The sequence below is a fragment of the Neomonachus schauinslandi genome, chromosome 5 (genome assembly GCF_002201575.2).
Source record: "Neomonachus schauinslandi chromosome 5, ASM220157v2, whole genome shotgun sequence".
NCBI lineage: Eukaryota > Metazoa > Chordata > Mammalia > Carnivora > Phocidae > Neomonachus > Neomonachus schauinslandi.
In genome coordinates, this window is record NC_058407.1 from 126493896 (window position 1) to 126516476 (window position 22581).

Consider the following 22581-nt stretch of genomic DNA (forward strand, 5'->3'; position numbering starts at 1 on the left):
TAGGCTATTTACATTTTTTTTTTTTTTAATTTGAGAGAGAGCATCAGCAGGGGTGGGGTAGGGGGAAGGGACAGAGGGTGAGGGAGAAGCAGACTCCCCACTGAGCAGGGAGCCCAATGTGGGACTCGATCCCGGGATCCTGGGATCATGGCCTGAGCCGAAGGCAGACGCTTAACTGACTGAGCTACCCAGGTGCCCTGTTTACACTTTTGATAAGACAGATATGATTGGTCCAAGTTCTGTTATATTATTTGTCTTTTTGGTTTAATTTTTAAAAAATCTTTTTTTTTTTTAACAGTTTAAGATTTTATTTATTTATTTGACACAGAGAGAGAGAGTGAGAGCACAAGCAGGGGGAGTGGGAGAAGCAATTTCCCTGCTGAGCAGGGAGCCCGATGTGGGACTTGATCCCAGGACCCAGAGATCATGACCTGAGCCAAAGGCAGGCGCTTAACCCACTGAGCCACTCAGGTGCCCCTAAAAAGTCTTTCATTATGTAATCTGTATTGTTTTATTTGCCGTACATATGTGGGTATACGTGTTTTCTGATTTGAGGAAGGTTTGTATTTTTATTTTAGTAGTTACCTTCATAATTGTAGGTTTACTTCATGGTCCTTTATTTAGACAATCTTTGTTGTTCCCACCACAAGTGATGATGAAATTAGCTTGTGTTCTCTTCCTTTCTTCTCCCTCTCCTTACCCACCTGGAGTTGGTCTGTAATGTTATCTTCCTTAACATTTTCCTTTTTCAGTATTAAGTGTGCTTAGACTTGTGTTATTTGGTTTGTCAGCTTTCGGTGTTACTTTACTTGCAGTGCTACAGGCAGGCAAGCAGCAAACTTACCTGACTTCCCCTCTTCTTTTCCATCCACCCTCCTCATGTTTTGTCTCCATGCTGGTAGCGCATCCTAATTTGTCACTCTAACCCGCTTGTTTGTTTTATGTTCTGCAGTCTAAATACTCCATGCTCTCCGCAGCCCTGTTTCTCTCGTTTCCTCAGTTATTTCTTGGTTTGCTGAAGTTCATCTTTTTTTTTTTTTTTTTAAAGATTTTATTTATTTATTTGAGAGAGAATGAGATAGAGAGCATGAGAAGGGGGAGGGTCAGAGGGAGAAGCAGACTCCCTGCTGAGCAAGGAGCCCGATGCGGGGACTCAATCCTGGGACTCCAGGATCATGACCTGAGCCGAAGGCAGTCGCTTAACGACCTGAGCCGAAGGCAGTCGCTTAACCAACTGAGCCACCCAGGCGCCCCTGAAGTTCATCTTCTAATAATTTTCTCAAGAAGAGTTCTTGGGAAAAAATATCCCTTGAGCTCTTGTACATTCAGAGTGATGTGTCTGTGGATTTGTTTCTTGAAGGACAGCTTAGCTAGTTGTAGGATTCATGGCTCATACCTTTTCCCTTAAATACCTTATAGGTGTTACCCCAGCGTCATCTGGCATTTGGTATTACTGTGGAGAAGAAGCTGGAGGCTAGCCTACCTTTTTTATTTTTCTCTTCTGTTAATTGACATGGTCATTCATATGGCTACCCAAGTAACTCTCCTAGTAAATCCAGTGGCTTTACTAGGATGGAGATGCCTTGGTGTTGTTGATCATTCTCCATGGGTCATCATTCCCCATGCCCCTTTCAGTGTTCAAATTGAATACTTTAGGAAAGTGTTCTTGATTTTCATCTTTAAGTATATTTAGATAATTGTTCTGTTCTCTTGTTTTGGTTTTCTTTTTAAGGTACTTCAGTTATGCACATATTGAATCTCTTTTGCTTTATTTCCAGCTACATCTTCTCACTAATCACTTTTTTCAGTGTCTTTTTTTATCCTCTGCCTCTTACTCAGCGTTCTCAAAGTGTGTTCTCTCCTGTGCTCCCTTCCTCATTTCTTTTAGGGTTCATTTAGTATTTTTTAAATCATGGCAAAATGTTTGGCCAGAATTTTCATATATTTCGTGGCAATATTTTTCTGGTAAATTTTGGTATGTTTTAAGGAATTTTTCCTTTTCTTCCTCTTCTTTCTTTCTCTATTTATTTTTATTTTTTTAAATGCCCAATGTGGGGCTTGAACTCATGACCCTGAGACCAAGAGTGATCTGAGCCACCCAGGCACAGCTCTCTATTTTTTAAATAAATTGTGGTTAATAATATTAATAAATAGATTTTGAAAATCTGCCCTGTTTGGATTAGCGCTCTGTTCACTTTTCACTTGTGGCTTCTGCTATAATTTACCTTGCATCGAATTTGGATTGATTTGGTAGCTCCATTCAAACCTTATGCAACATTCGAGTTTACTCTGAAAAATGAAGTTTACAAACTTCATCTTATATCATTGCCATAGATCCTGGCATGAGAGGACAGTGTGTGACCTCAGCTCGTTCCTAGGTACCTTGGACAAAAAGTGACACATCATTTTCACTCAGCCCAAAGCCTAAGAAGACAACAAGGACATTGGGAAAACGTAGAGAAGCATGTGGAGCACTTGGCTAGCCTTTGCTTCAGATACACTCGTAGGGATTTGTTTGGGGTTGTTAAATTTTTATTTCTCAGGGCGCCTGGGTGGCTCATTTGTTAAGCGTCTGCCTTCCGCTCGGGTCATGATCCTGGGGTCTTGGGATTGAGCCTCACGTCGGGCTCCCTGCTCAGTGGGAAGCCTGCTTCTTCCTCTCCCTCTGCCTGCCACTCCCCCTGCTTGTGCTCTCTGTATCTGTCAAATAAATAAATAGAATCTTTAAAAAAATTTTATTTCTCTAGTAAGTTATCTTACTGAAAACAATAAAAGATATTAAGTATGGTTTGGCTGATAGAGGGCAGTCTTTTCAGCAATGGAATTTACAAGTAGCATTGACTGTTAACTCTTTACTGCATTTCTGTATTTTATACGCATTTCAGATGAGCTGAGTTATAGAAAAATATCTAATTTATATAAGAACAGATGTCTCATTTGTCTGCTTTTCTAGTGTAAATAGTACTCTCTAGTCTCTTCTAATGATTTCAGTGTTTAGCTAAAACTTTCTTTTTTATGTTCCTGAGTGACTTGGAAAGGCAAGGACTGTGTATTAGAGTCTCGGACTAGGTTGATGTTTCCTGGTTGACTGTATATTTTTATTGATTGGAAAAGCCTTTAATTTTGAAGGGCTTTTGTTGTTGTTGTTCTTAACCCCCGGGGCATCCTTCTACCTTACCTGCAATATTTGGCTTGTCCTAAGGATTATAGCTTGGTTCCTAGGGAGGCTGGAGTAAAAAGATAATAGTCAAGTGCCATTAAGTCTCCTCTCATTCTCTTTTTTGTTCCCTTTCTTCCCTTTCTTCTCTCATGGACTCACAAACACTTCTCCATCTTTTATTCATTTTATTCATTCCATCTTGAATAAGAGAGATGAATGATCGCCTTCAAGGGGAGTGGGAGGAAGAGGGAACAAAGCAGGTTGGTTCTAGAGTGAGTATGTTAGAATATTCTTCTGGGTAGGCAGTTATTTGAGCCCTCTGGACTTAGGGACAAGCTGGGACACTTTGGGAGAGAGGGGCAAGGAGATTCTTAACACCTTCTTGCTCTTGCTCTTATCTATCCTCAGTGTCTGCCCATGTAGACTATGTGGGACCCCTTTGGTAAGGTGCATCTTTCTTTTTGTGTGGCATTTTCTCTCCCCCACCCTCCCCAAAGGACATGAATCCTTTTGAGCATCTGTATAGCCAGGATTTTTTACTATGGCCAGGATTCCCTCCTTCATCCAGTCCATCCTGCCTGAGCTGACCAAATAATGTGACCCAAATCAGAATGAATTATTTGTTGTTTGAGTGCCTATGACTGTGAGGGTCCAAGGGTTTTATATATACAGTGGGCCCTTGAACAACATGGGGGCTAGGGACACCAGCCTTCTGCACAAAAACTCATGTGTAACTTTTGACTCCCGCAGAACTTAACTAAAAGCCTACTGTTGACCAGAAGGCTTACTGATAACGTAAATAGTTTATAAACACATATTTTGTGTGTTACATGTGTTATATACTGTTTCCTTACAATAAAGTAAGGTAGAGAAAAGAAAATGTTATTAAAATCATAAGAAAGAGAAAAATAACATTTACAGTATTGTACTGTATTTATTGGGGGGGGAAAATCCACATTTAAGTGGACCTGCACAGTTCAAATTTGTGTTCAGGGGTCAACAGTATACAGGTTTCCCCACCATCCAAAAGTATAGAGTATTCCTATGAAATCTTTTTAAAGCTGAAATAGTGTAAAGCAGTAATTACCATAAATTCCTATGGAAAAGTCTTTGAATGTGCCCAGACCCCCTTTCCCCCAAAGAAAAAACCTCTCTTAGGCTTTTCTGATACCTTGGGACACATCTTGGTAACAGAATCCAAAAATAAATCTAGGTAAGGCATGGATGCTCACAGACACAGTTGAAGGCTCTGGCGATCTGATGCTGAGCTGTTGAGTGTAGTTTTTGGGGATGGAGCCACTCCGGCTGCTCCTGGTGTGCACCACTTCTGCACCTGCCTTGCTGCAAAACCAGCGCTGAACACGAGATTTGCTTTTCACCTTTTTTATACAAGTGAAAAATCCTGTCTGGATTTCTTCCGGGTAGCAAAAACAGGTGCAACTGTAGGTCTTAAGCAAAAGCCAAGTGGTATAACATGAACTTTTAAAAGGCAAGGGATCCCTATATGTATATAACTTGTGTCTGGTAGAGAATTTGGATGTCTTACCTAGTCTGTATATTTTGGTTCAGGAAGCACTAAACTAGATTAAGGTTCTTTATAGACCTTTTCTTAAAAAAAAAAGCTTTATTGAGATGTAATTCATACTATACAATTCACGCATTTGAAGTATACCATTCAGGGTTCTAAATATATGCAACCATCACTCTGATCAAATTCTTAAACGTTTTTGCCCTGCCCAGAGACACCTTCTGTCTATTAGTAGTCAATTCCATACTTTCTCTGCCCACCTTTTCTCCTGCCCTAGGAAACCACTAACCTACTTTCAGTTGCTCTCGGTTTGCCTATTCTGAGTGTTTCGTATAAATAAAATCATACAATATGTGCTCTTTGTACCTAGCTTCTTTCACTTAATGTTTTCAAGATCCATTCATGTTGTAGCATGTATTAGAATTTCTTTCTTTTTAAGGCTGAATAATATTCCACACCCCATTTTGTTAACCATTTATCAGTTGATGGACAATAGGATTGTTTCCGCTTTTTTAGCTACTAGAAGTAAAGCTTGAGTACAGGTTTTTGTGTGGGTATGTTTTCATTTCTCTTCAGTATATGTCTGGGAGTGCAATTGCTGTGTCCTGTGGTAACTCTTTAATGTTTTCAGTAATTGCCAAACTTTTTCACAGTGGCTGCACTATTTTATGTTCCCATCAGCAATGTATGAGGGCTCCAGTTTTGTCATATCCTGAAAACACTTGTTATTGTCCCTTTTTGTTTATAGCCATCTTAGTCGGAAGTGGTATCTTTCTGTGATTTTGATTTGCATTTTCCAAATGGCTGATGGTTTTAAGCATCTTTTCATGGCTTTATTGGTTGTTTGTATGTCTTCTTTGCAGAAATGTTTGTTTAAATCCTTTACCCCCTTTTTAATTATGTTATTTATTACTGAGTTGTAAGAGTTCTTTATATGTTCTTTGTATGTGTGTCTTATCAAATATAATTTGCAAACATCTTCTCCCATTCTGTGAGTTGTCTTTTCACTTTCTTGGTGTCATTTGTAGCATAAAAGTTTTAAAATTTGATGTCCATCTGTACAATTTTTTTTCATTTGTACATGTAGTTCTTAAAGGTTCGATCTGAAAGTGTTTTTACTTTTAGTGTGTTTCTCCTTCATTAAATAAATAGTTGGTTAAAAGAATGCTTAGAAGCCTGGCATTTTATCTCAGCCTATTGGAGGGCTCCACAGAAATGAAATCTACTAGAAATTCCCTTTGATATTTCATATCATTTTATAGTTAATTTGTAATATAACCATAACACTTATAATTGAAATTTCATATAAAGTGTTCATATCTTAGATATACGTATGTATCCACCACTTAGATCAAGCTAGAGATTGGGCCTAGCATCTCAGAGGCCCCCTCCCCTAAACTAACTTTGAGTGTAAAGTACCTAGAAATCTCTTAGTTCCTTGTCTGGTACAGTCGAACCCAGTATTGGTTTTAATGACTTGGAAGCCATATGGATTGCTAAATTTTAACAGATGGATGATCAGAATTTCTTTAGATTTAGATTAATATAAACAAACTGTTCAGGGAATGAAGTGCTTCTGCTGATTCTTGAACAGCTTTTCCTTAGTCTTTGAAGCCTGTTAGCATGTTGTACCACTTGATGGCGTTTTTGCACTGGGAGCGGCAACATTGTGAAAAAGTCCCTAGGGCATTTGGTTGTCGATTGCAGAGTAACTGACTCCAGTCTTTTATTATGTTTCATATTTTCTGAATCATCATCTGCTTCTTTGTTTTAATGAAGAAAATCCTTTGTATTCTTTTAATTGAACAGTAGCAGTATTCTTTCACATTCCTTCTTTTTCTAGGCATTTTTGAACAAGATAAAATTAATAACTTCCAACAGTTAAATTCTTTAGATTTTAAAGAGAAAAAAAAGCTGAACGTTTCTTTTAGAAAGCTGATTGATTACGAGATAAAAACCTTTAAGAATTTCTTTTCTTCCCCCTCAGTAACAAAATGTGTGTTTCTGCATTCTTACTACTTGTGGTTTATGACTGGATGTTTACTAACTTGATGATCATTAACTGCTAGTAAGATACTTTAATGTGTAATTTAAGAGACCTTGAAAATGTAAGCAAGGTTTTATTGTTTAAGAAAAAATCATTCTTTTTTAAATGGTTCACTCATTAACTTAGTAAAAATAATCATCACTCTCGAGGACAAAAATTCAGTTTTCAAAGGGAGAGGATCTAAGTTTATTTTCTAGTTGACTTTCAGAAAAGTCTAAAAATACATATCTAGCTTAAATTTTAGTACAGAAATTTGCTCTTTAGTTTCATTAAAATGTTTTATTTTGTGGTTAATACCTTCAGTGTGATTCGCATAGCATTTAGTACTCCATTACCTTGTAGCCTTGCATTGTATAGAAGGGTAGAAAAGACAGAAAAGCATACTGAAGCAGGACTAACATTGAAGAAATATATTAATTTATTACCTTATTTCCAACATATGGGACTTTATTCTGCGAAGTAATGAATGAACAGTCACAGAGCTTGAAGATTTAAATAGGGCAGGGTGGCATTTACTATCAGCTATCCTTTTAATTGTGAAAGGTATAATGGAAAAAGGGGAATTTTAGAAAAGTGTTAGTTTGAGAAGGATTTGGTGAGCTTTTTAGGAGTAGAGGATTCTGGGAAAACAGAATTTCTAATTTTACTTTCACATGGCCAATTCCCACAGAACAAAAACCAGGATTACTAACTATCTGGAAAGGCATAAAAGAGTTAAGATCTTCCAGGGAATCCTGAAACTATTTTTTAAAATCCCTTTGGAAGCTGAAAGCACTTACCTGTTTGTTAGTTCACCGATAGCAACCTGAATGGATAGCACAGACTGCTTTCCTTTAAAAAGGTTAGCTATCTCTACCTTTCTTTTGGGACTGGGAAAAAGCTTTGATATAGATTGAGCTGATTTTGTAGAAGAAGGAAAAAAATGAAATAAAGTATAAGTGACTTGTCCAAGAAAAGAAGAAAAAGGAAATGATACAGTTAGGTTAAAATTTTTGATGCTAAGTGGGTATAATCTCATTGTATTGAAAAATACATTGAGAAAGACAACCAAAACTAAAATTAATTTTAAAAACTCAAGAGCTGGTTCTTAAAATCCAATAGGGAAGCATTTAGAAAATATAAAGAAAAAGAACATTTAAAGTTTAAGAAATGAATGGCGCCTGGGTGGCTCAGTTGGTTGAGCGACTGCCTTCGGCTCAGGTCATGATCCTGGAGTCCCTGGATCGAGTCCCGCATTGGGCTCCCTGCTCGGCAGGGAGTCTGCTTCTCCCTCTGACCCTCCCCCTTCTCATGTGCTCTCTCTCTCAAAAAAAAAAAAAAAAAAGTTTAAGAAATGAGCCAGATGATATGCTAGAAATATTTTTTAAAACACTTGAAAAATCTCAGTGAAACTCAGTTTTCTGGGGAAAATTATACATTTCCAAATTATTTCAAGATAAAACAAAGTAGACCACTGAAGTTATCAGTTAATTTCATCTTAAATAGAGTAAGACTAGATAGCTTTATTGAGTTCTTTCAATCTTTTATGGAACAAGTGATTTTTCTGCTGTCTGGTTTGTTCCAGAGCATAGAAAAACAAACTTGCCATTTCATACTATGAATAGGCAGAATCTAGTAAAGAAAGAGCAAGGAAGTTTGAAAGATTGACCAGTCTCACTTTTGAATGTCCATACAAAAATTCTAAGTAAAAAACTAACAAATCACATTTAATAGTATATTAAATAAAAGTCCAGCAGGATCAGAGAATTGATCTTAGGATTAAAAAGATATTTTAAATAGGAAACATATATAAAATAAGAGATTATATTATTATCCTTTTAATTGCATAAAAATATTTGATAAGCTAGCTTTGATAAAATGTAAAACTTGAAGTTTAATATTATTTTTATAAAAATCAGATGGTACTTCCTTGAGTGGTGAAGAATATTTTTGACTAAAAGCTAACAATAAACCTAGGGGCGCCTGGGTGGCTCAGTTGGTTATAAGCATCCAACTCTTGGTCTCGGCTCAGGTCTCGATCTCAGAGTTGTGAGTTCGAGCCCCACATTGGTCTCTGCACTGGGCATGGAGCCTGCTTCAAAAAGGAAAATAATTAATAAATAAGCCTAGTTATGGGATACCAGTAACATTTATTTATCTAACAAGTGTTTACTGAGCACCTACTATATTGTTGGCACTGTGTTGAGTACTAGTAAACTGTTTCCCATGGAGCTTACATTCTAGTGGGGAAGGGTGACAAGATAATAAACAAAACAAGTAAGTAGATTATATAATATGTTAGAAGGTGATAAATACTACTTTAAATATGCAGGGTAGAGGATTAGGGGTGTGGGGCTGGGTGAATTTGTGGTTTCAGGGGAGTATTTGGAAGAAGTCTAACTGAGGAGGTGTCAATTGGAAGTAAGACTTGGCCTTTGTGAGGGAGTAAGTGTAGATATTTGGGGAAAAGAAAAGCAGCTTTCAGCTGAAAAAAAAGCCAGTGCGGAGACTCTGAGGTGAGCTTCCCAGCCATGGGAGGATTATGCGGGGCAGCTGAGACTAGAGGTTACAGAGGTACTATTTGAGAGAGTTAGAACCTGAGCCTCCTAACTCCTAGCACATTCCTCTTTGTTGTCCTGTGACCTCACCTCTTGTATACATTCAGTGTATTCTTCATTTTTCTGATCAGAAATTGTGGCAGTCGGGGGTGGTAGAACCTAGGCGTAGGTTTAAAGTAGTTTATTTGTATTTGGCAATTGGTTATGAACTGAAATAGGAAAAAGTATTTGTTGCTAAAGTGGGTTTGAAAAACAAATGAAAAACCTAATATATTCTAACTAAAATGTATTACAATTGTAATATATTAAAATACAGTATCCCAACCAAAGTTTAAAAATTTAGAAAGTAAATTTGCTATTAGTGTGAATCCATCTGTTATGCAAGAAAATTAAAGGTTTATTTGTCCTAGGCTTTTTTTTTGACACTAAAAGACATGAAGAAATTACTATGTATTTATGAGAGTATCTCACAGAAACACTTCATTTTTGTAATATCAAGGAGTAATGTACCCCATATGTGCACATTTTCTGTATGACAGGAGCTTAACCTTCAGTTGATAAAACTTTTTAAATAATTTAAAGGAACATATAAAATAACATTTAACATTAAATGTCTTGATTTAGATCTTTACATAATTTGTTTGAGCTTTTCATTGTTTCAGTAAAGAAAGATGTGATGCCTTTAATAAAACTTACTGAGTCACTATTACAAAGCCACTATTTTCCTGACTTCTCTCAGCATCTGTTCCATTATTTCTGAAATGGTGCTTAAAATATCCACCTTATAGGATGGTAATTAGGATCAACAAGTTCAATAAAGTATATTATTAGGTGCCTAGGACAGAGCCTGGCAAGTTAATAAGAACTAAATGATAATTTTTAAAAGAAATTATAATGGTCAAAGAGGAGTGCAAAGGTTTTCAGGCTCTTAGGTATGAATTTGAGTACTTCTCTCCACCTTCCAAATTTACCTCCATTCTTCCTTTCTTTGCTGTGTTTCTTCTTCCAGCTGAGCCTTAATCTGTCCATGCTGGGAGTTTCCAGATCTAATCCTAAACCTTGCATGGTGTGCATACTTTTTTCTCTGATGGTGAAACCATTTTCATGTATTATTCTGTAGTGCTGTATTCAGGGATAACTATAGGGATATCCTGTAGGATTGTGTGTTTCTGTTCTCATTGGCTGTAGGCTGTGTAGTTTTTTGAGCTCTTGTGTTGAATTTTTATAGTTTTTAACTTCCTTTCTCACTGTTAGCTCCCTATAACTTGGTACTGTTATCGCAGCTGCTTTTGTTAATTCCTCACTGCTGCTTACCTACAGCGTTTGCTGAGTGTTGCATCATTGAGTAATCGAATTTTATAAAATAATGGCTGTGGCAGGAATGGAAAGTAAATTTTAGCTTGTGTATTCATTCTGATTAGTAGTGGCTGCCTGGAGTGCTGGGTTAAGCAGGATTCTGGAGCTGCATTCATGTTTGATGAGAAAGTGCTCTGATAATGAAAGGGGGTGGCAGCATGAATAACCACGTATTTGCCAGTTATGTCTAGAGTAAGAGAGGATAGGCACCGTGGGCGAATCTGAGTAGGTTCTGTAATGAATAAGATGTAGAAGTGTGTGGGTTTGTGATAATATTTTGACTTCTTAGATGCCTTCTTGGTTATCAGTTACCCTTTCACTTTAGACATTAAAGTTCCCAAATAACTGATCCGTGGATAAATGAAGGAAATGGTTTAAAAGGATTCTGTTTTGCACTATTTAAGTTACCATTAGGTTTGTTTACTTAGTAATTATGTGATTAAAAATTCAGGCCATGTCAAAACTTAGTGCTTTCTGCGCTTGGTATTTCATATGTTATCAAAATTGTATACTCAGTGAAATTACAAATGTGCAGTAAATGCACTGAATAGAAAATACCAGATTATTAATAAGCTTTCACAAAGCAGGTTGAATTTCCATATGCTTCATTATGATGGCAATAAATAGGCACGTTTGTACGATTACTAGTTTTTATCATTTAATGTGTGAATATATCTGAGAAAGTTTAAATTTTAAGATGAATTGCTGCTGGTATGTCTTTCCTTTTACATATATCACATATAACTTTTGCAGGTTGGATTTGCTACCATTTTATGCAAGATTGGTTGCTACATTGCATCCCTGCATGTCTGATGTAGCAGAGGATCTTTGTTCCATGCTGAGGGGGGATTTCAGATTTCATGTATGTATTTAAGCATTTATTTTGTTATATATGTACACACACACATTTATATATTTACAAGTTGAATGAGGATTCTTTAGTTTAAGAATATGATTATTGTATTGATAAGCATATTTTTGAAATTTGATAGTGGTGTAACAGTTCAGAATGTATGGACTTCTGAGTTGTTAAAATGTAAATTTTCTCAACAAAGCTTGAAATTGGTAAGTGATATATTCCAATTTGGAGATGAGCTGTTGCTGCTACCTTGTTTCCTACAGGTACTGCACTTTTTGCTTTTGTAAAGTAAAAACCATCTCCAAGGTCAAGAGAGCCAGCAGGTCTCATTGGTGTTCTCAGAAGAAACATAGGATTGGCCATGCGAGTCAGGGCACAATGCCTGGAAGATGCCTGTTGGGGTGTCGGGAGTCCAAATGTGTGGGGCACACGAGGTTGCATAATTGATCTGATCAGTGAATGCTGTCATAGCCCATGTTTTTACTGATTCTTGCCTTAACAATCTTTACCTTGTATAGCGGTAAGTTCTTAAAGAGTACCCTGGTAAGTACCAGGGACCGGTTTCCAGACAGCTTCTCTCCCTTTCCAGTCCTAGGAGTCTTAACAAATTGCCTGTTAGTGGTTCTTCAAATCCATACTACCTACCCATCACCTTGTGCAGGTGATATAAATACAGCCTTGAAAGGAGTAAAATGATTCCTTAAAAGTGACTGAAAGTGAATATTGGTAGACTGAAAAGACATGTTTTCTGTGTTTTAAAAGCAGTTTGGAAACACTGAGATCAAGAGAGTTAAATGTTTTGTTTTTGTTCTCTTTTAAGAATTCCCAAAGCTTTAATAGAGTATTGTGCACTTTGAACCTGGGATGGGTCAAATATATAGTCACTCAAAGAACACACTTTGATAAATGCTGCCAGTTCAGGGATTGATGCACCAAGAGTCATGATATTCTCATTGATTTATTTAATCCCATCATGCAAAACAAGAAACGTTTCCTGGCAGACAGTATGACTCTGTTATATGAATAGTTAAGTATATACTCCTCAACCAGATCCAAAAACAGCACACAGGTTGCTGGACCAAGCATCATTAGTGCTTTTGGTGAGAAATTTAAGATTAAGAGTATTCTATTCATGTATCTTTTGCCTCCCACATTTGATAACTGGGGTGGGAGTTGAGGGAATTGGCAGTTTTGTTCCTGATGTAATGCTTCATTACAACTCAAAGACTTAGCAGAATTCTAGGAGAATACTGTGGGAACCACTGCCTTCAGGGGAGAGAAGAAAGGATACTTGAGGTCATTGATCACTTCGGCCTCCTCCATGATCTATCTTTCCCCATCCCGACATCTGCAGACTTTGCCAGTGACTTGTTTTTTGTCTGTATATATGCTCAACGCTTTCCCATCCTTAAGTGAAAATAAAATAATAGCAACAAGAAAATGTCTTTCAGCCTCACACCCATCCTCTTTCATTTGCCTCTTGTTCGAGTTTTTTTTAGAGCATACTTGTCTCTTCTGCTTCTGACATTTACCCTTTGTTTTACCATCACAGCACCCTGGCAGAAACCACCAGTAGTATCCTCTTAATTGCTTTATGTTGGTTGATGTCCCTGCAGATTCTAAACTGCTGGACTCTTCTGCTTTTTTCTGTCATTCTGTCTCCTCCCACTTGCTAGCGTTGTTAACTCTGGTCGAGTTACTTAAGTGGGGATAATACTGGTATCTTTTCAAATGGGATTGTTCTTATGTATTAAACTAGATAATGGATATAAAGTTCATCACAGTGCTCAGACATAGATATTATTATAATAATAATTATCCCTTCTCTCCCACCACTCTCTCCTGGTTCTTACTTATGACTGCTATTCTCAGTATCTTTTATCAGGAGTAAAATATCTTTTACTTTTTTCCAGCTAAGTCTGTATCTTTGCGTTCCCCATATTTTCTTCTTCACCCTCCTTTTTGACAGAACATACTTTACCTGGGCTTCAGTTGACTTTTCTCAGCAACCTCAATTACATGTCTCTTGCCAAAACCTCTCTCTTGGTGCTTAGAAAGTTCTCATGTAGTTCTAGCTAAATATGTCCAATAAAATAAACTCATGACTTCTCAAAAAGCATCTTTGTTCTTCACTTCCTCATATCAACCTTTATTCTCTCTGTAAATTTGCAATATTTTTTCTCTAGTCACTAAGAGAAATACTTCTGCTTTTGCTCTGCAGACATTCAGGAGACAGCATTCACCAAATTCTGTTGGTACTGTCTTCTAAAACACTTCTTCAAATCTAGCATCTCCTCTTCATAGCTTGAATTATGAGAATAGCGTTTTACTCAGGCTTCCCTGTCTCTGTCTTCTAATTCCAACATATTGTCACAATCATACTTACCTTCTGCTAAGAACCTCGCCTGAGAAATTAAACTGGTTAACAAAACTATATGAAATCTCATATAGTAGTCACAGAAATTCTAGTTAAAACAACAGAGCTGCTAATTTGACCAACAGATTAGTAAAGATAATAGAAATGAGAAACCATCTGCACTTGAGGTCAGAATTTGGAGAAGGAATTTGGTAAGATGTTTCAAGATTCTCAGAGGCATTTATACGTTGGACAACTTTGAGAATCTGTCCTAAGTAAGTAATCCTATATACCCAAAAAAGCTTTATTCACATCCTAAATTGTGGGGAAAAAATGGAAAATAAGCTAAAAGCCCAACAGTGAATTAAGAAAATGGTCATATAGTCACAATGCTGAAATGATATAGAGCCATTGAAAGTAATATTTACCGGGCGCCTGGGTGGCTCAGTTGGTTAAGCGACTGCCTTCGGCTCAGGTCATGATCCTGGAGTCCCTGGATCGAGTCCCGCATCGGGCTCCCTGCTCGGCAGGGAGTCTACTTCTCCCTCTGACCCTCCCCCCTCTCATGTGCTTGCTCTCTCTCATTCTCTCTCTCTCAAATAAATAAGTAAAATCTTTAAAAAAAAAAAAAAAAGAAAGTAATATTTACCCCAAAATTTTCATAACATATAGAAAGTGCTGCTTTTGGTGGAAAAAAAAAAAAGCAAGCTGTAAAATCTTACACACAATAAGTTTACAGTTATGTTAAAATGCTTGGAATGTAAAGAACAGAAAAGAATCACATATTAATATGTTAGCAGTGGCTGTCTTTGAATAGTGGGGCAATAAGAAATATTTTTTCCTTTCTAATTTTCCATGCCCCAAATTTTCAACAGAGCCTACTTATTTAACAGTGAAGGGACAGCTTTTATTGAAATATATCAGACTGACTAACATTTTTAAAATTAGTGGTCTTTCAGCTTTTTAAATCAAATCTCTCTAGTGGTAAAATAAATTGACCACATATCCCAGTTTGGCATACTTATATGTAAATTGTATGTATTTGCAATTGTATGAAATATTTTATGTAAATTTATAAAATAAAAGTAAATTGAAAAGTATGAGATCAAAAACATAAATAGAAGTTCTAAGACTTTTGGGCGCCTGGGTGGCTCAGTCAGTTAAGTAACTGCCTTCGGCTCAGGTCATGATGCCAGGGTCCTGGGATCGAGTCCCACATCGGGCTCCCTGCTCTGCGTGGAGCCTGCTTCTCCCTCTCCCACTCCCCCTGCTTGTGTTCCCTCTCTCGCTGTGTCTCTCTCTGTCAAATAAATAAATAAAATCTTTCAAAAAAAAAAAAAAGTTCTAAGACTTTTTTCCAACACTCTAGTAGATCAAGAGTCTTACCCACCCTACCCTGGAGATCAGTGGTCCACAGCATAAAATAAATTTTGCAAGCAAATTTACTTGTTTATAGACTCAGTGCCTCCTTAGTGTCTAGCATAGAGTAGATTTTCCAAAAAATTAGAATGATTAAATGAATAAAGTTTATGTAGAACAAAATGAGCAAATTATAGAGGACGATGTATAATGTCTATTTGGGTGAAGTTATAGAAGGACCAGTTTGGGGAGGAGGGTCTTCCTAGATAGGCCTCGGAAATCCTTACTTTTTATATGTTGATGTATCTGAAGAGTTTTTATTAATGCTTATGAATTTAGCTATTTAGTTGATCTCAATTTTAGCTGTCATTAATAAATGAGTTGTAAGCAACATTTTTGCTAATGAAGATTGATTATGTAAGTAAAATTCTATATAGACATTGAACTAGAAATATATAGAAAATTTTACATTAATTCATTTGCTTCTGCAGAAGTGTTTTGACATACCTTTTGATCATAAGGAGTCAACAAATGAGACTGGAAAATAATAAAGGGTCAGAATAAGTCAGTCTTTTTTTTAAGTTACAGCCTTTTAATTTTTTTTTTAGATTTTATTTGAGAGCGAGAGACAGAGATAGCGAGTGAGAACACTGAGCGGGGAGGAGAGGGAGAAGCAGGCTCCCCACTGAGCAGGGAGCCCGGTGCGGGGCTCGATCCCAGGACTCTGGGATCATGACCTGAGCTGAAGGCAGCCGCTTAACTGACTGAGCCACCCAGGCGCCCAAGTTACAGCCTTTTAAAAAGCCTTCATTTTTTTCATCTGAAAATGAGGGAGTGAGATAATTGGTTTTCCGTAATTCATTAAAAAATTCTGTAATTTTGTCATGTTAATTAGATTGTACCTCCTTACCTTCAATAATATTTAAGAATAATTGTAGATGATACACTATGTTACATGTTTTGGAAGTTATAATGCTCAGTAATACCTAAAATTGTATAATGTTCCACAGCAGTTACTAAGAGCTTGTACATGCAGAATCACCCAAAGAGATTTTTAAAGACATGTTTGTACACTTCTCAGCCCTATTCCCTCTAAAGACTCAGCTTCATTATATTATTTTTTAATTGCTTCCTTATACATTTTTTGCTTCCATGTTTCTTCAGCTGTAGAAGAAACATGCTCAGTGTGGGTTATTAAGAAAATATAAAATACATAATTTAGAGAGAAGAGGGGATGCCCCATAATTTCATCACTTTAAAGCAAACCTATTAATCTTTTAGTATATTTTCTTTACCTTTTTTCCCCTCTGTAGCTTTTTTTGGGGGGGGGGATGAATTTATAGTATATGTATAATTTTCCATTCTTTATTTCTCACTGAGAAGCATTCTGCTGTCATTTAAAACACCTCTTAAACATCTTTTTAAAGTGGATATAATCTTTTCTTCTGTACACTAGTTGCTTAGAAATCAAGTGAAGTGTAGCTGTTGTTACTACCACCACCTCCATCATCATCACCATCCTTATTTTTATCTTTATTTTACCAAGTGAACCAACAGTTCAGGGAATTTATATGAATTATCCAAGATAATATACCCCCAGAATGGCACAGAATGACTGCAAGGGCTCAGATTTTTAACTATAGATCATTTGCTCTTTTTTGTCCCTGCGATACATCTATAAACATTAAGTGTTTTCATTTCTTTGTTCACTCCATAAGCATTATTTAGTGTCCATGTATTAGTGATACAAATACACAACGATGGATAAAATTAATAATAGCTAATATTTATTGAACTCTTCCTGGTGCCAGGCACTATTGTGTGTACTTTACATGTATCAGTTGACTTAAGACAACAACTTTATGAGCTAGGTTACTTTTATTAGTTCCATTTTAAAGATGAGGAGATTGAGGCACGGAGTTTAAGTAACAGCTAGTAAGTGATAGAGCTGGGATTTAAACCCAGCAAGTCTGGTCTAGAGTCCATACTCTTAATGTATCCTAGGAGTTCATAAAAAAGATAAATCAGTATGAGGAGCTTTTCATATGCATTACTTAACAAACATTAATTTTGAAAGGATCTTTATGAAAGCTGTGCTCTTTTCTGAATTGCTGAAACAGTCAAGGTTAAAGTTCTGTGAGTTGAATTTTATGATTTTATTTTTAATCGATGCAGTTTTATTGATGCTTTAATAAATGCTAATAGTGAGTTTCTAGTTTGCTCTGATGCTTTAAATGAGTAAACATAGTTTTGTTTAAAAATTATCCCTGAAGAGCTAAAAAATCTTAACACCTATCTCTGTATACTGTAGAAAGTAGGTCCTTAAAAATGAAGATGATAAATTCAATCTAAGTGTTAGCTCCTTGAGTACATAGAAGTTTAGTATTTATATAAATGACTCATTAATTGTCTAGCTGCTGGTGACTTTAGGCCTTGTTTTAAAACCCAGGATATACTAAGGTAGTGGAATTCTCAAGTAATAGTTAAGAGACTGGGAATTTAGTACTGATCTTTCATCAAGTCATTTAAGAGCTTTGTGTTGTTTTGTTGTTTAAATTATTAAATCAGATTATAACAGCTATTGTTTCTTTCTCAGAATGTTGTTATGTGGAACAAATAAGATAGGATAGTAATCTGGAAAAGTAGAAAACACTAAACTGGTTCAAGGCACCACCATATTGAACAACTGAATAAGAGAGAGTATTCTGAAAAAGTACATTAAACTAGTTCAAGGCACCACCATGTTATTGTCACTGTTGTTCACATAAAAGGTTTCTAGACTGTTGGTTTTTTTGTCTTGAAAATGTAATCCACTTACATTTATCTTGACATATGTTTGCATTGTACTATTGGAATAGGATTTTGTTGTACTGAATATTTCTTGAAATGTATGCCTAAGTTAGAGGCCTTGTATTTGCAATAAAAAAGAATAGTGATTATATCAGAAATTCTACTGTAATGAGTTTGTGATAGAAAATGCATACTGTAGTTCATAAGTGTAGTATACTAAGCCTTGATAGTATTTTTGCTTAAGTGAGCTCTTGGTACTTATTATTTTTAAAGCAGCATTTCCTAAAATGTGTTCCTTATAATATTAATTTACTGGGATATTAACTAGTGGTTGCTAGCATCTCAAAAGGAGGTTTATGTTGCTAAATAAATTTGAGATAAATTGAATTAAATTAGGTTAAACAGGCTTCTTTATTTGAGAACCAATTTAAGCCCAAAAAAGTGCATCGTTTCCCGAAATTATTTGACCATGGAACTATTGGCAAATCATATCCCGGCACTCGTGTTCCACAGAGCTTATTTTGCCTTAACGTAAAGTAATTTGAATAGCAAGAAATTTACCCAAATGTAATCTTACTAAAATTACATTTCTTATCACATAGATTTCAAAATGTTAATTCTCTAGCTAATGTCTCTTTTCTCTTATTTTATAGGTACGAAAAAAGGACCAGATCAATATTGAAACAAAGAACAAAACTGTTCGTTTTATTGGAGAATTAACTAAATTTAAGATGTTCACAAAAAATGATACATTACATTGTTTAAAGGTTAGTGCTGCATTATTTTGAGTTGTTTCTAATAGACAAAGTTTTAGTTATAAATGCTGGAAAAATTTTTTTTTTTTTTTTTTTTTTTTAAAGATTTTTATTTGTTTGACAGAGAGAGACACAGCGAGAGAGGGAACACAAGCAGGGGGAGTGGGAGAGGGAGAAGCAGGCCTCCTGCCGAGCAGGGAGCCCGATGCGGGGCTCGATCCCAGGACCCCGGGATCATGACCTGAGCCGAAGGCAGACGCCCAACGACTGAGCCACCCAGGCGCCCCTGGAAAAATTGAAATAAGGAATATTTGTTTAATCCGAAGGACAAGAAAGGAGTAAAAAAGAATGTTAAACAGATAAGCAGAGTTGAAAACAAATAATAGTATGGTAGATAGAAATGCAGCTATCACAGTAATTACATGTAAAAGGACAAAATACATGAAGTAAAAGCCTGAAGAATATAAGACTTGATTAAAACAACACTGTAGGCTGCCTACAAGAAAGATAAATATGAAGACCAGAAAGGCCAATGTAAAAAGATGGGGGGAATATACCATGGAAGCACTGACTAAAAGTTACCTGGTTTTGGGCATCTGTGTGGCGTAGTCGGTTGAGCGTCCAGCTCTTGGTTTCACCTCAGGTGGTGATCTCGGGGTCATGGGATCGAGCCCCGCGTCGGGCTCCGTGCTTAGTAGAGAGTCTGTTTGACATTCCTTCTCCCTCTGCCTCTGCCCCTCCTACTCATGCTCATCTGTCTCTCTCTGAAATAAATAAATCTTTAAAAAAAAAAATTCACCTATTTTCATTATCATCAAACAAGGTACAAAGCATTTATTATAAATAAAGAAGGACAATTCATAATGATGAAGAGCTAATTTTAGCAGGAAACTATTACCTATTACCTTTCTGAATTGGTATGAATCCAGTTAAGGGACCTTCAAAATATATAAAACAAGAATCAACAAGGAAAGAAATCCACAGTCATAGTGAGAGACTTTGAAACACCTTTCACTAACTGAAAGAAGAGGCAGACGAAATTAGTATATATACAGAATTGAACAATACAGTTAACAACCTGGATCTGATTGACACTATACCCAATAGCATCAGAACTTAAAATCTCTTCAGATGCACATGGATCAGTCAGGCAACAACAAAAAAATCACAGCAAATTAGAAAAGACTGAAATTATTCAGAGTGTTTTTGTCCACAATGGAATTAAGCTAGAAATTAGTAAGTAATTATATGTGGGAAAGCTGATGCAGCAGAGATGGAATAATTCTACATTTGGAATTGATCATGACTAACAATGACAAATTTTATATCAAATTGATTTCCTTAGTATATTAGGTATAGTACACAAAGTGGGTCTCATGGATTCAAGTACATTTGGAAAACCCCGAGTTAAACAAATTTATCAAGTTTCTTTACTGCTTGATTTCTTAAGAGTGTTTAAAATATTAATAGTCATTATTGATATTCAAGGGGTTAAGTTTCCTAAACCTACTTGGAGCATCTCAGAAGACAACAGAATACATTTAGGGAAACTCCAGACAGCATTTTAAGAGTGATTATGTAAGATTTCTCAATGCTGTATTTGAAGGGAATCATACCATGGAACCATTTAAATGTTAGTATATTTTTTTTATAGTAATTATTACAAACACACAGGAGGATATACATTTCTTTGACCTAGAAATTCCATTTCTGTGTGTTTGTTTTAAGGAAATAAACACGTGCACAAATTTATCTACAAGGATGTTTGTCCCACAGTTGTTTAAGTAGCAAGAAACGTAAAAAATTTTAATACCCAATAAATAAGAATCACTTAAGTTTTAGTGTAGTTCATATTATACAGTAATATGCCCCTTTTAAATCATGCCATAGAAGGATAAATAAGGACACAGCAAAATAGTCATATTAGCTGAAAAAATACCAAGTTATTAAATAATGTGATATGTTTGAATCTGTTTTGGTTTAGAAAATATGCATAGAGAAAAATTGGGAGGATAAATACTGAAACGTTATGGCAGTATGTTATGTTTGTTCATACAATGAGCCTGTTGTGGTCAGAATTTTACAAGTAAATGTCATAAAACCAAAACAAAAAAAAAGATTTAGTAAATGTTAGCTGTGTATTTCATAGATGTTTAAATACATAGCATCTAATAGTCATTATATAGAAAGGGCTGTAATACTAGTTTCATGTATTTATCTTAAAGAAAAGGCATTAAATATATTGACGATTTTATATAAAATTTTTGTGGCTGAACACAAGATACTCAGCAGTGAAGCTTGTTAAGCCAAAGTAGACTAACTTTTGTTTTTCAGACATAACATTTTTAAAGTTGTTACACACATTAGATCTGTATTTTCTTTCTTTAATAGGATTGAAGTGTTGTCTTTGTGTTTTCTCATCATCATTATTATTGCAGATGCTTCTGTCAGACTTTTCCCATCACCATATTGAAATGGCATGTACTCTACTAGAAACATGTGGAAGGTTTCTTTTCAGATCACCAGAATCACACCTGAGGACCAGTGTACTTTTGGTAAGGGCTTGAGGATCCTAGCAAGAGCTTGAGGTTCTTGATTTACTTCAGGGGTTAGAAATATTGACCAGTGCCTATGATCTTGCTCTGCTATATAAATAGAAGCATTTCTGCCTAAACTAGAACCTCCCATATTTATGTGCTGTGGCCATTCCAGGACAGTTGTAGGAATTTTTCTCACTTGGCTTCCAGTGAGTTCACTGTATTGTAAAGGAGGATTAAGTTCAACCTTTTGATAAATGATGCAAATGAGCAAGTACTGTTAATACTGTTATGTTAGAGCCGTTTTTTACGGATGTTCTAGAATGGTCAAAGAAGCCATTGTTAAAGTGTCTTAAGCATATAAATTACAAGCTTAAAAATAGAAAATTTAATTTAAAAATTAAAAACGGTAAGCTTGAAAAATTAACTTGGGGTAGAAGCTCTTTCTTAAGCTACTTAGGATGCTGAAATGGCCATCAAGTTTATTAAGCAATTAAGTTATTATGCTTATTGATAATATCCATGCATTCCCTTGCAGCCTTGGGAGGGTGGGAAGTATGGTGGCAGAGTGAATATTGGTGTTAGTGTTAAAGAGAGCTCAGATTTAGGAATCCCTGGGCATATACTGTCATTACATCAGTGTTACTGTTACAGAAGTCTTGATTGTATCATTTTCTTTAGATAACTTATTTTTTTTTTAGAATCCAGTTGTGAGCCTGAATATTCTCTGCCAATAATATTTAATATGAAGAAACATGAGAATTTATTTCTAATAAAAGTATTAATGTGGAGGCTGTCAAATGGAATTGATTTTCAAATTCTCTCTAGGCTTATATCACACTAACAAAAGTTATTCCAAGTTCAAATTTTTATCGTAACAAGGAAAAAGCTCTTCTTGCTCTTTGGCTCAGGCTCTTAAGGTTAAATGAGACCATGTGTATAAAAATGTGATAGAGCTAGCTTTTAATGTCTTGTATTTATTTACAATATTTGGATCCTCTCTTTTTGCTAGGGAAAACATTTACTAGTCATGGTGGTATGGATGAATATTGGATTGGCTCAGTAGATCGTTTCCCCTCTTATAGCAAAAGCAGCTAGCTTTTATCACTGGTTGACTAGATCCGTTTTGAATCACCGCCTCTTGAGTTGATGCTCAGGGGCTGTGGACAAGTTATAAACTTTGGCTGCTTTTAGTTTTCTTGCTTGTAGAGCTGTGTCAGAGCCTAAGGTCTAACACCAAGCAGTCATGGACTGATTTGTTCTAAAAACATGGTTTTGGTATAATAGTGTGCTAGTA

The 22581-nt window shown here is 36.0% G+C and overlaps 1 protein-coding gene across 2 annotated transcripts in view; it reads left to right on the forward strand.

Moving 5' to 3' along the window:
- The window catches only part of UPF2 (UPF2 regulator of nonsense mediated mRNA decay), a 113145-nt gene that overhangs the window by 47931 nt on the left and 42633 nt on the right, over positions 1–22581 (forward strand). For both annotated transcript variants that reach the window (XM_021696720.2, XM_021696721.2), the window contains exons 9-11: positions 11382–11490; positions 18646–18759; positions 21186–21302. In XM_021696720.2, the coding sequence (XP_021552395.1) occupies positions 11382–11490; positions 18646–18759; positions 21186–21302 (340 nt within the window). The remainder of the gene's footprint in view (positions 1–11381; positions 11491–18645; positions 18760–21185; positions 21303–22581) is intronic.